The sequence below is a fragment of the Aspergillus viridinutans genome (genome assembly GCF_018404265.1).
Source record: "Aspergillus viridinutans IFM 47045 DNA, scaffold_11, whole genome shotgun sequence".
Taxonomy (NCBI): Eukaryota; Fungi; Ascomycota; class Eurotiomycetes; order Eurotiales; family Aspergillaceae; genus Aspergillus; species Aspergillus viridinutans.
In genome coordinates this window covers 291,345-308,512 of record NW_025091227.1, presented here as the reverse complement: position 1 = coordinate 308,512, position 17,168 = coordinate 291,345, and the positions used below count along the sequence as shown (strand labels likewise).

Below are 17,168 nucleotides of genomic sequence, written 5' to 3'. Positions count from 1 at the left end.
TCAATGTGCGGCCCGGTGGTTCCGGCTGATCTTATAAAAGCCTAATCCTATAACTGAAGGGGCTGCGCTGAGTGCCAGAAGCATCTACGAGAAAATTGTAAGACATTCCCTCTTATGATCCTTACCATCTTCGTCTCTTCCGAGTCTGCTTTGGCGCAGGAATGACGGTAGGACCTGAGTATCCACCGTCATATTATGATGCAAGGATACCTCCAATTTATCAACTCGATGTTACATATTGTTTCAGTTTGCGCCTTAGGTGCCAGTGTATGCTCCTGGTACTACGTCATCCACAACTCGGCTCCACCATCGTCCTATATTACCATACCTCATCAAAGAACCATGTAATAGTCGATGCGTCAATCTAATTTGAGGTTTGGTTCTTCGCCGCGCAGCGAAATGCTACTGTGATTTCATCGGCTTCACGCGAAACGCAGGGGTTGTAGATGGTCGGCTTCCTTTGGGGACGAGGAATTAGATTTCAGTAGCTGCCGGAAGAGGCTAGTCAACTCCATTATATCCTTGGTCGCGACGTCAACGCCTAAGTCAGGATTCAAGCGGTTCTATCATTTCTTATAACCGCCCAACCATTACCATTTTAGCAGTAAGAGGCTTGCCCTGAAACCTGCAGTTTACAGTAAGGGTTGACATTTGTTCACTGCTTTTTGTACATTGCCCCCTCTCCAAGGTAAAAACGCCTCTACTCCTCACTATTTTAAATACCAAGTTCAAGTCTAGGCAATTCTGCTTATACATTTTTTGACCATAGATAATTTTCTCCGTGTCTATCATTCCAAAACAACAGCTGCGTGGGATACACTCCCCATCTGCACGTTTCATTGCTGGAATCTATGTCAAGGCTTCTACCTATTGAAATAGCACCATCCCCATATTATTCCACGATGTGTTCAATGATCCTACTTACTACTGCCGTGGGATTAATAATAGCATTGGTTTCGGTCGAGATTCCTAGCATTCCGCCCCTGCAGCAGATTCTCAATTCCTGGATTAGCAATGGCCATAACCAGAACAACATCTGTCCAATGGTGCCTAGCGTGCAAAGCCCTCAAGATGGGCTCCTCCCGCCTCACAGGTTCACACAGGATCAATCAATACGGCTGCGCCAGGCTGATCGCCTTTCAAAAGCTGTCCAAATCCCAACTCTAATCAAAGAGCACATGCAAGACCCTTATAGTCAAGAATTTGGTCCATTTCTTGACTTTCACGGGCTTCTTCGATCCTTTTTCCCCCTTATGTATGTTTCCCCCACGTACTTGTCGCACACGTCCACACCTAACAATCAGTTGCCTGGAGGTTCTCCAAGGCTAAACTAGACTATATCAACAGGATAGGTCTAGTCTTTACTTTAAATGGGACTGATCAAAGCCTCAAACCTCTTCTTTTCGCCGCCCACCAAGACGTTGTCCCTATTGATGAGCCCACTAAGTGGACCTACCCACCATTTTCGGGGCATTTCGACGGTGAATGGCTCTGGGGCCGCGGAGCAAGCGACTGCAAAAATCTGGTAATTGGACTATCCTCTGTGGTTGAGGATTTATTAGCCCAGGGATGGTACCCAACCCGTACCGTTATACTTGCCTTGGGCTTTGATGAAGAGATCCAGGGCCAGCTTGGTGCAAAGTCAATTTCTTCCTTCCTTGAGCAAAAATATGGACGATACAGCTTCGAATTGATCACAGACGAAGGTGGTATGGGTATTGTAACCCTTGCCAACGACGAAGGGGACGATGACATCGTTTACGCCCTTCCCGGGATAAGTGAAAAGGGCAGTATGAATATTTTCTTGGATCTTCAAGTGCCGGGGGGGCACAGCTCTGTTCCACCGCCTCATACAGGCATTGGAATAATGTCTGAGGTCATTTATTTCCTCGAACGAGAAGAACTTTTTACGGCCCTGCTACCCAAGACACATCCGACTCGCGAAAAGCTAGAATGCCAGGTGAGATACTCACCAAACTATGTTGAATCATGGCTGGCAGACATACTACAATCCACCAACTATGCGTTTGCAGCAGAGAAGCTGGCCTTCTCAAGGGGCCCTGAGTTTAGATTTATGCTGCAAACATCGCAAGCGGCTGATATTTTCAACGGTGGTATTAAAGCAAATAATCTGCCACAGAATATATCAGCGTTGGTTAATTATCGGATTGCCATGCATCAAACACCAGACACCATCAAGTCTCGCGCTATTCAGATCATTGCTCCTATTGCTCGGAAACATAACTTAACCTTATTTGGCTTCCGGGAAGTCCCCAAATCGAAAAGAGATAACTATCTACAACTGTCAACAGACAAGATTGAGCTGCACCCGGCGCCCATTAGCCCCACACATGATGCAGTTTGGACCCGGTTTGCGGGGGTTATACGATCAGTGTTTGAGACAGTTCCCAGTTTAAAAGGGAAAACTGTTGTAGTCTCTGGGGATTTTATGTCAGGTAACACAGACACAATATTCTACTGGAATCTATCAAAGAATATATATCGCTGGGATCCAGTTAGGACAGGCAGGGCACTGAATATACATGGGGTTGATGAAAGGATTGCCATCGATGCACATTTGGAGACTATGACTTTTTATTATGGTCTGTCTTCCCTTTCTTTTTGTTTCAGCCCTGGGAGGCTGGGTTGTCTATGTCTTGCTAATTTTTCTCCCGAGGCAGAACTGATCCGTGCTTTTAATGTGCCGGACAACTCGAGTGAACAGGCTCATACCTAGTAGCCGACTATGGCGGGCCGGATCGCAGCTTCCCAGCGAGCCCAAAAATCGCCTATTCCCTATCCAGGGCGGACTTTTGATATACTACAGCCCCATGCACACGGGGCTATTTCTGCTATGTCTCGGTTTATCTACAGCGTCATCCGATATTCATTCATCACCTTCAGGCGTCCCACATGTACAGCCATTCAACAATCACTGCGTCTGAAATGCCAAACGCTAGCCTCAGATGACATAGTGAAACTGAACCGTTTCATGCACAAAGTATGGGTCAATGTTGTCCAGGTTTGGCCCAGTATATACGGCAATGGTACGATAGACATTGGCATCCTATCCTGTGTTAAGGACTTTCTAGAGGAGGGATGTCCCTTATGACAATTACTACTTTTATAACACGATGCTGCTGGGTTTCTAGTATTGTTCGTTATAGTGACGTGGCAATTACTTTCGCTGGGTGACTGAGTGTTTGACACTCTGGTTCAATGAAGGTCATACCAGCTTAGTCTGGGATATTCTCCAAGATATATCTTAACTTTTCCACTCTCCGAGACGTGCAGTCATGTTTTAAGAGATTATCATGTAGAAGAGCCAGTGAGCGACCTAATACTTCATGACTGTTTCCTCTACTAGGAGGTCCGCTCTTGTAGCCTTAGCCTCCCAATACTGATGGTGCAGGTTGAAGTCATCAGACAGTTATCTGCTCCACTTGTCTCCATAGGTCCATTACTTCTTGAAAGCGTCGTGGTCGTGGTCACCCCGTATGTAGGTTTAACCACCCGCGCTGTTGTTCTGAGGAATCTCAGCCCATTTAGATATACTGGTCAGGGGATGGACTCCCCAGCACTAGCCAAAAGACCTCACCAACCGCGGCTTTCTGAGCATTGGTCGATAGCCTGAAGCTCGGTTAATATGCTGAACCAGTTTTCAGGGCAATCGAGCTTTGGTATAGCGAGAAATGTTTCAAAAAATATTATCTGGGCGGTACTCTGGCTGACCCCGGTGGTTTTGTTAGTACATTTTTTATTATCACGCTACATAGTGATCATGCAATTAGTGTATTGGTTTCTGGCTAATACTTACTCCTGATTTTCTTATAGTTAAGGGACTACTACCTGTTAGAGCAGGTGGACTTCTATTAAAAGCCATTTTGACTATTGCAGGATAGCTGGGAGTCTTACAGACTTTCTTTGCTCTTGGGATGAATTCCACCTGGCTAGATCGCACGGTGAAACCCCTTCATGGAAAGCATAAATCTACCGCCATGATCTATTTTCCCAAAAAGGCAGAAATTGTACGAATACGGCCAGTGGAGACTGGTGGACCTTTGGCATCATAACCTCACTGGCCTCGACCATGCTTTGCCCCTAGAATGGGATACGTGTTTCGCTAACTGTATTGATTAAGAGGATTCGAGTGACTTTCTTCGGTCTCATGAAGCATTCCATGTGGTTAGATTGCATGGAGAAAATCGCTCATGGAATTGCAGGTCATTCGCTCTGGTGAATGTGACACTTGATTCATCCAGTCAGACTTTGCAGCGGAAAGCTCTATGTACAGCGATTGGGCTATTTCCATATGTATAACCATGACAGTTACAAATTAGTTTATGGTGCTGCTTCTGCCTGAGTATACGAATACGACCAAACCCCTCCAAAATGGTGAGATCTGCACAGAGGGAACCACGATCCTGAATCTATAACCAATAGTGATCAGAGCCATGTATAGATGTTCATCATTTCTCCGCAGCATTGGTCCGACATTCATGCTGGTAATCAAATTCGACAGGTTTTAATCGTATTGGTCTTGCAGGATCGCTAATATCCGTCGAAATATAACAGGGGCTATTGGGTACAAATAAAGATATATAAACAACCATCCCCTTGATGCCGAATGGCCTTCTACCGAAGAATGGGCCGCGCTGAACGCATCAATCCAAGGAACCCTGATCAAGACAGCCCCGGTTGCGTCGTCCTGCTATCCCGGAAATTCCTTTGGCTCGACTGAAAATTGCACGATCGTGAAGAAGTATTGGCCATATGCTGCATACCACTCCGCCTGGCCTGAGAGCGTCGATTACTCAATCTTTACCAACAACTCCTGCTTGCCCCCAGGTGTTGCAGGATACACGGAGGGCCGGGGCTGTAGTATCGGAGCTCTCCCACAGTATATTGTCAATGCTACCACTGAGGAGCAGGTAGCCAAGGCAATGCAGTGGGCGTCCAAACGAGATATCCGTATCGTGGTGAAGGGAACAGGTCATGACCTCAGCGGACGGTATGCAACTTGGTAATTCCTGCTTTCATTTTCAACTAATTGAAGCTCATATAGATCTACCGGCGTATATTCGCTGTCGATCTGGACGCACAACTTTAGGCACATCGTCCATCGACCTTCATGGCCTGTGCCTGCCTCTAACCGCACTGCGAACGTCGTGATCATTGGGAGCGGCAACACCTGGGGATCTATATACACTGCCGTTCATGAACTCAACCGCACCGTCGTCGGCGGGGAGGACGCCACAGTAGGGCCTGGTGGGTTGATTCAGAACGGGGGCCACGGTCTGCTTTCCAGCCACTACGGACTGGCTTCAGATCAGGTATACCAAGTCACAGTTATAACTACGGATGGCCGTCGCCTAGTGGCCAACCATGTGGAAAATGAAGATCTCTTCTGGCCTGTCCGAGGTGGTGGTGGAGGCCAGTTCGGGGTTGTCACCGAGTTTGTTCTCAAGACATACCCTGTACCTGCGAACGTTGTCACCGGCGGTCTTTCTTTCTATCCCAACCACGGTATGAAGGCGAGTGAGTTCGCCTCATGGGATGCCTTTGCGGTAACCGCACGCATGATTCCAGACCTGATGGACTTGGGCTTGACGGGGACTGTCACGGCATTGACGAAGGAGGGAGCCATTATGCTTACCGGTGTCAACGAGACGATCCAGGGTGTGGCAGTCACCATCGGCCTCATTGGATACAACATGACAACGAAACAAATGAACTCCACCCTTCACCACGTCGCAGCGCGCATCACAAATTACCACAATTCAAGCGCCCTTTCACTGTCATATCAGCCGCCCTCAGCTCAGAGCTATTGGACCTTCGCGAAACCCGACCCCATGGCCAGCAAGGCCTCTGGCGCTAGTAGTTCCATGAGCAGTCGCCTTCTGGGCCGTCGAGAGCTCACCGAGCTCCCGAAAGCCAATCTAATCACCTATCTCCAACAAGTCCTTACATCCCAGGACCCGGAAAAGGGTGCAATGCTCCTCCTCGGCCTGCAGGGGGGTCGAGGACCAGCCACCAGGCCACCAGAAATGCGCGGTAGTGTGCTCCCCGCCTGGCGCTCCGCATACGTCCACGCCATGCTCTACGGTGCATCGATCAACGACACTGCAGATCCAGCCGAGGCCCCGGCGACGGCCGCAGAATGGTATGAGTCGGCCATAGAGCCGGTTTGGAGGCGATGGGCCCCGGAGACGGGCTCTTACATGAACGAAGGGAACGCTTTCAGTACGAGCTGGAAGAAGGACTTCTATGGCGAGAACTATGACCGTCTCCTTGCGATTAAACGCAAGTATGACCCAGACGAGAGCCTTTTCGTTTGGAGTGGTGTTGGGAGTGATAGCTGGGATTATGATTTACGGAGTGGGCTGCTTTGTCGGAGGTAGCTGTTGGAACAACCTGTGTAAATTACCAGCTTGGACACTCTGATCAATTCATCGCAGAAGGACACGCTAAGAAAACATTCCATGGATTTTAGATAGCAATTCCCTCCTGAGCGGTCGCGGGACAATGGAATGTCGGATCTACCGACATCTAGATGTCCACAAACAAAAATGCAGATATATATCAACCATAATGCAACCCGTCACTCATGTCATATACATTGGATATCGCAGGGCGTCGACTAGACCTTCTCCGCCATCTCCACAGAGCACCCATCGCCCTTCTTGTTCATCTCCATCAGGTCCACCTCGGTTACCTCTCCCTGAGGCAGATGCTTCGCCATGGAGACAATCTCCCAGGGGGACGATGCATCCCGGAAAACATGGTTCAGCAACTCCAGGTTGCGGTTCATGGTCTCGGGGTAGAAGAAATAAACCAGCAAGGGGATGCACGCCGAGAGCACGGCGTACATGACATAGTACCGGTACCCGATGGTATCCAGCGCGATGGGCGTGACCATCACGACGACAAAGTTCCACAGCCAGTGGTTCGCCGTTGAGAAGGACGACATGGCCACGCGCAGTCGGACGGGAGCCACCTCGGTACAGTAGAGGAAGTTACCGCCGAGGAAGCCGATCGGGTAGAAGAGATTGAAGAGGAAGATGAAGACGACGGAGCCAATTGATGCTCCCTTGTCATCTATGCCGCGACTGTTGGTGATGGCCAGAGACATCATGCAGATGGCCATGCCTGTGCCACTGATCATGAAGACGGCTCGACGGCCGAGGCGGTCGATGGTGAAGAAGGCGATGAAGCAGCAAAGGAATTTCCAGGTCAGGGCACAGGCAGCGAGGATCTTGGACAGGCTGGCGCTGAGGCCGAGGTTCTGCTGGAATATGGTCGAGGCGTACACGGAGATCAGGGTACCACCGCACATCTGCTGGAAGAATTGCAGGACGATACAGAGGCAGAATCGGTAGAAGAGTCGCTCCTGATCGTTGGGATCGAACATCTCCATCAAGGAGCCTTTGGATTGGGCAGTCAACTCGAGAGATGATTCAATGCCGGAAATTTCGGCCCGGATCGTCTCGTCCGTGACAGACAATCCCTTTAGGGACGCGAGGGAGTGGCTTGCTTCCTCCACGCGGTTGACCTGGACCAGCCATCGCGGTGATTCCGGGAGAAAAAAGACAGAAAGGAGGATGACAAGGGCAGGGAGCAGCGACAGGGCGAGCGGGACCCGCCATTGTGTGGTGCTCTCGGGGATGCGAGTCAGGCCGAAATCGATCCAGTTGCACAGTGAGTATCCGAGACACATGAAGATACCATCGATAATGACATGCTGTCCTCTGTTCTTTGCCGAAGAACATTCCGACTGCCATACCGGTACAGCAACACTGTACTGGCCAACGCCCATACCAAGTATAATACGGCCGATAACGAATTGCACCAATCCATAGGACGTTACTTGGAGGATCTCTCCGATGATGGCGAGGATAGAACCGAGGAATATGGTCTTCCGGCGACCCAGTCTGTCCGAGATCAGTGTGCAAGAGAGAGCCCCGATGAGGGCTCCGATCTGGAAGGAGGCAATGACAGTACCCTTGCTGGTGGAATTGTGTGCTTCGAGCGATCCGGTCGTGTTAATCGTGTCGATCTGAGGGAAGGTCTTGACCCAACTCTGGAGAGTGGCCAGGGGGCCAACACCGGCTTGGTTGTATCCAAAAACGACGAAGGCAGGGGCACCTATGAGAGCCACCTGGGCCCAGTGCAGGGCTTTTCCGGAGAGCCCGAGATATTTGGGTGATTTGGATGCCATGGTGAGATTCGATGCAGCTCAAGTCTCTGCATCTGCAGTACACTGGGAGACTGACTGGCCTTTATATCGACCTCTGTGGAGACGAGATGAGACAAGACGGGTCACACTCAGCAACAAATTCTGCTCCCCCGACTTTCGCCGTTCGCGGGGTCTCCAGGCACTGACCCGTGTCTCTTGGGGAATTACGGAGTACTCCATCATAAATTGTAATTCGTAAGAACATCATTGTGCGTTGAGGCGGATGAATCCATTGAAGCGCACGTTATAGGTCGGGCAATTTATTTCTCTACTGTATCCCCACCGGCCGGCCATTCAACCCCCGGAAACTTCCCGAATCATTACCTAGTGATGCCGTGACGCATTGCGGAAGGATTGAGTGCGGTTGATCGGGCCAAGAACGCTTTTTCTTTGCGTTTTTCTCCGGTGTCTTGTATGATCTTGATTACACGGCCGAAACCTTGCATCGCCGGAACTCGGGAGTGAGTAGTCCGTAGGATCAACGGTTACAGCCGACAGTATTATTAAGCCCTCTAGAGAGAAAGAATATTGTCCATGAACCCAGTATGTGTTTAACTTGACATTGACAACCATTAATTACAACTTCCATTAGTGGTAAAATATTGCGATCCAGGGGCTGACTTGTTAGCAAGTAATGGATACCAACCAAGCCAACCGGGACTGGTAATTGCTGGCCCAAGTTCAAGATAATCATAACCACCATATTGGCATGACAATTGATTCTCATCAACTGCGCAAGAGAGCAATTGAACAGGGTAGCCACTCTGCCCCTGCCACCACCCAGCTGCTTGGACCCAAGGTACTCCCATACCGTACGGGTCCACACACCAGTAGGGATCTGTTTCAACGCACAGTTGTAGCATTGGGGCACCAAGCGTAGGTGCAAGACAGAGGTACCCCATGGTTGGCTCTATGAAGTACTGATAGGAAGCACCTGGAACCGGAATGCCAGTGCCTATCTCGCTCGGTAATGAAGTACTGTCTGAGGATGTAAAAAGCTGTTGGCCATCTGCGGCAGTGCCAGTACCGCACACTGTGATGGTAAAAACCTGGGGATTTTCGACATTCCAGCAAGGTGCATTGGCCTGGTTTGGTGTACTATTCTTAAGTGTTAGTACATAGTATGGCTTCATGAATGTATCCTACATTATAGGCCCAGAACTTCCTAGCCTGCCTTGCTCAGAGCTGAACTGCGGGTTCTGTCTACTGAGGGTAAACGGTAGCAGCCCTAATATATCAGAGGGGAACTTCATCCTCGCTAGTCAGTCAATCTGCAATATAATAATGGTGCTGAGTAGTGATATATATCAGCCTCCATTACTTTGGGTCCTATAACATTATTATAAGAGAGAACTACTAAGATAGTCACAATACCCTCGTCATTGTGAAGTAAGCTTGGCAATGTCCGATGTATGATGCTGCCAATTTCCGAAAGCGGACAGTCGTCTTGTGGTGGCTGGCCACATATGATGGAAAGTTTAGTAGCAAGAAACCTAGTCACATATAAGCTATATGGTACAGTATAATTCTTGCAGAGTTTGAATTACAGCGGATATATATTTTAAAATAATAAATCCTGTCTGTTATCTTGTGGACAACTCAACAGTTATCTACTGCTTACTTTGCAGCGGCCAACTTCCGAATCTGCCCCACCACGGCCTCGGTGACCTCCCTTGTGGTGGCATTTCCTCCCAGGTCCCGAGTCAGAACCCCCATTTCACACACATTTTCGACGCAGTCCAGAAGCTTCGTAGCCGCATCTTCTTCACCCAGCCAGGCCAACATTTCTGCGGCGGTCCAAAACGTCGCGACGGGATTAGCAATTCCCATACCCGTAATATCAAATGCGGACCCGTGGATAGGCTCGAACATGCTGGGATTCTCCCGTGTGGGGTCCAGGTTCGAGGTGGGGGCAATCCCGATGGACCCTGCCAGCGCTGCAGCGAGGTCGGAGAGGATGTCGGCATGCTGTGGATATCCCACGGTCAGTAATCAAGAGAGCCGAATCGAATCTGGTTGGCCACTTACAAGGTTTGTCGCCACGATCGTGTCCAGCGTCTCGGGCTTGAGCACCATTCGCGTGGTCATCGCGTCCACCAGCATCTTGTCCACAGTGACGTCGGGAAAGTCCTTGGCGACCTCTGCAGCCACTTCGTCCCAGAGGACCATGCCGTTGCGCTGCGCGTTACTCTTCGTCACGACCGTCAGCAGCTTCCGGGGTCTCTTCTGCGCGGTCTCAAAGGCAAAGCGCATGATTCTCTCCACGCCGTGCCGCGAGAAGATGGCTGTCTCGGTGGCTACTTCCCACGCCTTGCCTCGGTGCGACCGTCCGCCTTGGCCTGCGTACTCGCCCTCGCTGTTCTCGCGGATGATCACCCAGTCCAGATCGCCGGTCTTGCACTTGCGGAGAGGAGACTCCGTGCCGCGGAAGATCTTGGTTGGTCGGACATTGGCGTATTGCTGCAGGGGCTGGCAGATGGCGAGGCGGAGACCCCAGAGAGAGATGTGATCGGGGACATCTGCGATCGTCAATAAGGGCGATTTCGGAGTGGTGATGATTGACTTACCAGGCGCACCGACTGCACCGAATAGGATTGCGTCGTGCTTCTTCAGTTCTTCCAGACCGCCGTCGGGGATGTATTTGCCGGTCTTCTTGTAGGTCTCCGAGCTCCAGTCGTAGGTCGTAAAGTTGAGCTTGAAGGTGTTGAGGGTTTCGCTGAGGGCATTGAGAGCCGTGATACCAGCCCCGATGACCTCGGGACCGATGCCATCGGCGGGAATAGCAGCGATGTTGTAAGTTTTGTTAGGGAGAACGGAGGGGGACATTTTGATGGTGTCTACGCAGTATAGCTATCTCCGAATGATTCAACAGAATAAATGAATTTATCCAGTGCGAGGTGGGTAATTCTTCTATTATACTCCCCTCAAATGTTACTCCCCTCATTATCACACCGTTGGACTCCCCCACTTTTGGTGGTGGTGATTGTGCCGGACATTGTCAAGTCCGGGCAAACAGAGAACAAGCGGGGTTGTTCTCCTCCGGCGGCAAAATATAGGACTAGGAAATGTCCGCAATCCACTCGAGAGACTGAGTATGAAAATATGTGTAGGATGAACCATGAGTTCGGAGATTGTCAATTGATTTTGCGTAAGAACTGAGAGCTCGACTGGAAATCAATCATCCTCCGTGTTCCTCAAGCAAGTGCCGACATTATTCAGCTATATATACTTCCCTGTATGAACCAGCGTGCTCAAAATCTACAACATTTTACAGATCTTAGTCAAAACTCTCACATGTCCCGTTGCAATTCGGAAGGACTTCCACAACCGAGGAATAATATTTCCTATATCTGTCGACAGTGAGTTCATATCACTGACGACGAGCAAATCATGAAAAGTTTTCGTGAATCATCCAAGGCCCATCCGCAACACTCCATAGATTGCTTATAGCAGACGGGTCAGCAGTTGCAAAAGATGCGAGGTCCTGACCGGCAGCGATCGCATAGGGAAAGTGTGAGCCCATCGTGTCTCCGAATATCAAACCAGCTGAGCTCATGTCATTCATACTGTCAGTTTCTATGCCGAAGCTGGATTGGTCATTTTGCAGACCGAAATTCGACGGGTGATGCGCCTGGTTTCGCATGGGCCGTTGCTCATGTGCTGGGGTAAATAGGCCGGGTGATCTCTCGGTAATGTTTGAAGTACTCATTCTCGACGTCAACGGCGAAGACAGGGGTTCTGCTTGCGAAATGCCGTCATCCGGCACTGAGAATGGGTCCATTCTACCATTGGGCCCTATGTCCGTGTGAGCCTCGCTTGAAGCTGACACTGTTGTCCGTGTCGTGCTTCTGGGGAATGTCCTGGGTCCCGGAGACTGTCGCCCAGAATCAGAACCTAGGTTGGTTCTCAAGGCCGACTCCATGCCTTTGATTGCTTCGATACAGGTCTCCGGCCAGCTACTTTTCCGCAGGGAGAGATTTTCCAATATCAAGATGCCGAGTTTAGCGTACTTCAGGGCGCTTATGGTTGAGAACTCGCCCTCCGATGCTGCGTACATCAAGATAAGACAGGCCATCCAGGTGGCCCAGGTGAACGATGGCCAAGTCAATGGCGCTTGGTGATTGCCACTACCTGCTGCATCTTCGCCACTTTGTCTAGTATTATGAGCCACGAGGTACCTTCTCAAAGCTGAAATCAGGGAACGTGAAGACTCAATGCAAGTCTGCAGKGCTGGTTTGTATTCCGGCGACAGTCGTTCAGCGGCGAGTAATGGCCGATTCATTGATATGATGGACTCGTGCCTGAGAACCACAAGTAATAAGCGGTGGTAAGGCTGCAAAGATGTTTCGAACTGGGACGGACATTCTAGCTGTTCATCCATGGGATAGACGTCGTCATAGACCTCGTTCCACCATTGCGCAAGTTCTCCGTTAACATACGCAGCCTCGAGACTATTGTTATGACTGTGGAGGATAGATTTGTTGCGAAGCTCCAGTATAAGACCCCTGAGCCTTGCAAACTTGGAGAGATGTGTAAGCAATCGCAAGTGGCTGTGAGAGGCCTTCGCCTGCGGCATCTTGCCTATGTCTCCGTGCCTCTCACTCCCTGGATAGCACACATCGATGTCGTCATCCTGTATATTAGGGGGCGTGCCAAGAGCCTGTGACAAATATCGTTCTAGACAATAAATCGACCAGAAGAGACGACGGCGGATATCCGCATCCTCATGACTGAAGCATGAGAAGCGTGCGGGACAGCGATGGAGACCCAGATGAAACGCAGTTCGAGTGATCAAACCCCCGACTCTAGAAGCTGTATTCAGACGTAACACAGAGGTTAATACTAGCTGGACGCTGAATACTGCCTGTAGCAACGGGAGTGTTGAGGGCTCCAGCAGCAAAGCGTGGATGCTTTCCATCGCCTCTTGCACGGTTCGATACACCAGAACAGAAGGCATCGGGTCCACTGCGATACCAGCGTCCTGAATCTGGCGGTTATCAATCACTGATATAGAGAATATAGAGCGTAATATAGCTAGACTGACACGATCGAGTGACTTGATTCCTCTCTCGCTCGCCCTCTCCATGGTTTTCAACACGGTCGGTGCATGCAGGAAGGGGAAGATAGGGTGCCAATACTCAAAGTAGCTCCGCGACCAACCCACGAGGCTCTCAAATGAGACAAACTCCGGGGTCTGAAGAGACAACTCGTTCTTCAAGCAAAGTTCATCCAGCCCGTGTGATTTTCCGGGACTTCTCTGTAACTGATCGTCTTCACCAGGCACCAAGCTCTGGTTCCTAACGCGCGTTTGCTCTAAGGCAGCTGAACGCCTTGTAAATGCATTGTAAACGGTCCGGATGAAGTAAATACCACTGGAACTTCCCAGAAAGGTTGCGGACTCATCCCGTCGTGTCTCTCGCATAATCCCAATCTCTCGAGGCGAGGGCCTGGATGTGCCCGTGAGTGAGGTCCCTTTGCGCCTCTTGGCTGGCCGGCCATCGTGGCGCCATTGCACGTCGTCACACTCGGCCAAACCAGTCGCAGATGAAGACGGTGTGGTCATATCCAGCCGGATCCATGATCATCCTAGAAGTTGTGTGTTAAACATTTGCGAAGACTCGTCCACGAGTGTGGAGAAGGAGTGAGATGACTAATCCTAGTATTTGCGGGGATGTCACGTGGTTCACCGGAGTTTTCCAAGTCCGCCAGCCAACTCCAAACTCTTGGGTGGTGGATCTGTCGCCTGCCTATTGAGTTGCCTTGGTTCAGTTGCCAGTATGCCTCCAGGTACGATAATTGTCGTAATTTTGCGCGTTGTTTCGTCAGTTGTGGAGATATTCTTATAATGGTGTTATTCCGCTTTCTGGTTCTTCTGCGACCATTACGATGATTGACAAGATCTGCTGATGGCAAGAGATATACAGAGGCCGAGTCAGTCGGTCCTATTTCGTGCGAGTTATGTAGACAAAGAAAATGCAAGGTGAGTCGAGTGGTGTTCATGGACTTGCCATGGAACTAACGTGACCACCAGTGTGATCGCAATCTGTATGAATAACTCTTCACATACATAGAATACTACAGAACTAAGTGACTCTTGTTAGTCCATTCTGCTCTCAGTGTTCAGCGGACCCATCGAAATGCAATTACCCGGAGAGTGGGAAGAGGTAAGCAATCTGCTATCTTCCCCGTGATCCTGTTCCTGATAGCTAGTCCAGAGGCCTACCATTAGGCTATATCAATCAACTAGAAATCCGACTTGCAGACACAGAGCTCGCTTTATATGAAGCGCTTGCAACTCTACGCACAATGAACAGCTCATCACTTGTTCGAGCTTCACGGAAGGCTGACATATCACCGAAACAGAAGGCTGCACGCATGGAGGAATGGAGACAATTCCCTTTGCGCGAACCGTCGGATTTGGAGCGCTGGTTGGAGGTGAAGAGTGACCAATTCATGATAATGAGCGACACTGGCGATGCGCAGCGGACAATGCCACTTGGGGCGATCGAGTCCGTTGACAGCGCAACACAGCGTCCGGATCCTCGGCCTTCCAATATGTCTGGAATGTTGATCACTACAGATTCACCAGACGGCGCTCGGATAACATGGTCGAGCCTGCAAACTAATCCTCAGATGAGCGTAGATCAAGCCACTTCGCCCTTAGCTCCCGGTAGCTCCTCTTGGATTGAGACATCGAGACATGGTCTCCCGGAAGAGATCCAGGTGTCTTCAGGCGAAGTGGTGATGTCTGGAGAGGAGATTCAAATGGGCAAGGCAGGAAAGCTATCGAAAAAACACCCGGCCATATACTTTTAGCATCATCAGCACTAGATTGTTTCACCCCTGAAACGGTCACTCGAATGTGATTCGTCATGGTCCTTTACACAGCCAATCTGCACACTAATAGGATCTAGACCTCTTAGAGTAAATGCCAAGCCGCCGATGCGGCTGCTGAAATAAGGTCGAGCGGGGTCAACCTGCAACTCGTGTTCATGGGCCCCTTTTGACAGGGGACGCATCTAGGCACCAGCAGTATCTAATTCTAGGCACTTTCACTCTCGCACTAAGCTTCTGCTCCCATGTGGAGTTCCACTCTGGCCGATGCGAAGCCCATGGTCGTCGGACCGTACTCACCAAATGCCTGTGCGCTCTGCCGCAGTCAGAAGAGAAGATGCGATAAGACGCTACCGTCCTGCAGTCGATGCATCAAGTCTGATTCCTCCTCATCTTCTCTTTGATTCTGAGCTACTGACACCGGCCAAGATCAAGGCTATCATGCAACTATTTGTGGAATGAGACACAGACCGAGGACGTTCCGCGAGCGTCGCTGTCTGACTTCCTCCTCTTCCATGTGCCGGTCACTCATGATCAGCTGTGGCTCCCCGGCAGCTTTCAGGCCTTACAGCCCCATTGGGACAATATCAGTCGCCGACGCGTAGATATTGACAACTACTTTGTAGGCCTGGTCATGGCAACGCTGACGGAGCACTGTGTATCCATTGAGAGAATGCTCGAGGAATACTTTTGCAATATCCATCCCTGGTTCTCAGTGATCATAGAGCCAGGTTTCCGAAAACGTCTGTCTCAGCTGCATCGCGAGCCTTGCGCGGAGACTGCAATGCTCCTATTAGCTGTGTTCCTGGTTATGAGCTCAAATGACCAATATAGCAACGATTCTCACCGGACGAGGATCTATCAGATTGGCAAATACCTCTTCTCCTTTCTGCAGCTCCAGCGGGAACCTTCATTGGAGATGGTGCAGAGTGGATTGTTGCTGGTATTGTACGAGCTGAGAGCTTCCCGGCTCAACGAGGCCTCTGTGAGCGTTGGGAATTGCGCGAGGCTGGGATATACTCTCCGCTTGAATATTGATCATATCCAACAGGATGAGGAAGGTTTCTCATGGGTTGAATCCGAAGAACGAAGAAGAGTCTGGTGCGGACTATATCTGTTAGACCGGTAGGCCACCTATTCTTCTACTGCATGATGGCCACTGAGATGAGACGCGACAGGGTCATTTACCAAATAGCCACCGGGTTCCAGGCACCCCACGCAGTAGAAGAGCCTGATGCCAATTTTCGGCTGCCGATAGACGACATCTTTTGTTATAAACGAAAAGCACCGGTCGAAGGAGATTCCCACCCGTCTTTCTCGACGCCGCTTCAGGTTCCCTTGTGTTATTTTGCGCGTGAGATCCAGTCATCCCGCATTCTTGGACAGGTCCAGATGCTTAGACGGTCAAGTGACGCCGATTGGTCTTATGAACGATTTACAGCTCTCGATCGCACACTGATGCAATTCATGGAGATCCTGTTTGAGCAAACGCCCGGGAGTTGGGCAGTCCTGTGTGGGGCAAACGCCATTTGTTTAGCGTGCGTGCTCTCGTATGCTTCGAGGTTGTCTGGTCACTGAAACATACTAGGTCTGCAATAAGTTTTCATCAAGACCGTCTATCACGCGCAGCTCGTGGAGCTATTTCGTCCACTGATCTGGATACCTCCTTCCTTGCCATCACAGCGTATATTAAGATGGTCGGAGATATCTGCTCCAAATTTGACGCGCTTGAGCCTACCAGGAAGATACCTTGCGTACCCTTACCAGCCGTTATGTGCACTGGAGAAGCCGTCCTCGCAATCAGATATCTCAAACGGTCATATGGGCCAGCGTTTCAGTTCGATGAAGAGCCTTTCCGACGCATCCTTGTCTACGCTACAAGAACATGGAATTTCGCTGGTATGTTTGATCCCCTTTGCCGAAGATGTTTCCGAAGGGCGACTGATCCTTGAATACGAAGATGAGTATCTCCGACGGGCAGCAGAGGGGACTCTGATTCAATAATTCCTTCAGATTATATTGTTGTATAATAAATTATTTCCCAGAAACGATAGCCGTGTGCCAAAAGCGCTGTAAGACAGAGAAACCGACACATAGG

At 50.1% G+C, this 17,168-nt stretch overlaps 6 protein-coding genes across 6 annotated transcripts; 3 read left to right on the top strand and 3 right to left on the bottom strand.

Moving 5' to 3' along the window:
- Positions 1 to 1,043: 1,043 nt before the first annotated feature.
- On the top strand, positions 1,044 to 6,401 carry Aspvir_002269 (putative isoamyl alcohol oxidase; the record flags this gene model as incomplete). The annotated part of the gene is made up of 4 exons (XM_043273870.1): positions 1,044 to 1,255; positions 1,348 to 2,370; positions 4,598 to 5,011; positions 5,066 to 6,401. The coding sequence occupies 4 exons, from the start codon at positions 1,044 to 1,046 to the stop codon at positions 6,399 to 6,401; spliced, it is 2,985 nt and encodes a 994-aa protein (XP_043129805.1).
- A 239-nt stretch (positions 6,402 to 6,640) lies between these two features.
- On the bottom strand, positions 6,641 to 8,218 carry Aspvir_002268 (uncharacterized protein; the record flags this gene model as incomplete). Its single annotated transcript, XM_043273869.1, has 1 exon — positions 6,641 to 8,218. The coding sequence occupies one exon, from the start codon at positions 8,216 to 8,218 to the stop codon at positions 6,641 to 6,643; it is 1,578 nt and encodes a 525-aa protein (XP_043129804.1).
- A 1,635-nt stretch (positions 8,219 to 9,853) lies between these two features.
- Positions 9,854 to 11,062, bottom strand: Aspvir_002267 (putative tartrate dehydrogenase; the record flags this gene model as incomplete). Its single annotated transcript, XM_043273868.1, has 3 exons — positions 9,854 to 10,204; positions 10,265 to 10,755; positions 10,804 to 11,062. 3 exons carry the CDS (start codon positions 11,060 to 11,062, stop codon positions 9,854 to 9,856), a joined length of 1,101 nt encoding a protein of 366 aa, XP_043129803.1.
- A 562-nt stretch (positions 11,063 to 11,624) lies between these two features.
- Positions 11,625 to 13,799, bottom strand: Aspvir_002266 (CeGAL family transcription factor; the record flags this gene model as incomplete). The annotated part of the gene is made up of 1 exon (XM_043273867.1): positions 11,625 to 13,799. The coding sequence occupies one exon, from the start codon at positions 13,797 to 13,799 to the stop codon at positions 11,625 to 11,627; it is 2,175 nt and encodes a 724-aa protein (XP_043129802.1).
- Positions 13,800 to 14,542: 743 nt separating this feature from the next.
- Positions 14,543 to 15,052, top strand: Aspvir_002265 (uncharacterized protein; the record flags this gene model as incomplete). Its single annotated transcript, XM_043273866.1, has 1 exon — positions 14,543 to 15,052. One exon carries the CDS (start codon positions 14,543 to 14,545, stop codon positions 15,050 to 15,052), a length of 510 nt encoding a protein of 169 aa, XP_043129801.1.
- A 263-nt stretch (positions 15,053 to 15,315) lies between these two features.
- On the top strand, positions 15,316 to 17,074 carry Aspvir_002264 (putative C6 transcription factor; the record flags this gene model as incomplete). Its single annotated transcript, XM_043273865.1, has 5 exons — positions 15,316 to 15,446; positions 15,500 to 16,195; positions 16,249 to 16,608; positions 16,659 to 16,969; positions 17,031 to 17,074. The coding sequence occupies 5 exons, from the start codon at positions 15,316 to 15,318 to the stop codon at positions 17,072 to 17,074; spliced, it is 1,542 nt and encodes a 513-aa protein (XP_043129800.1).
- Positions 17,075 to 17,168: the final 94 nt, after the last annotated feature.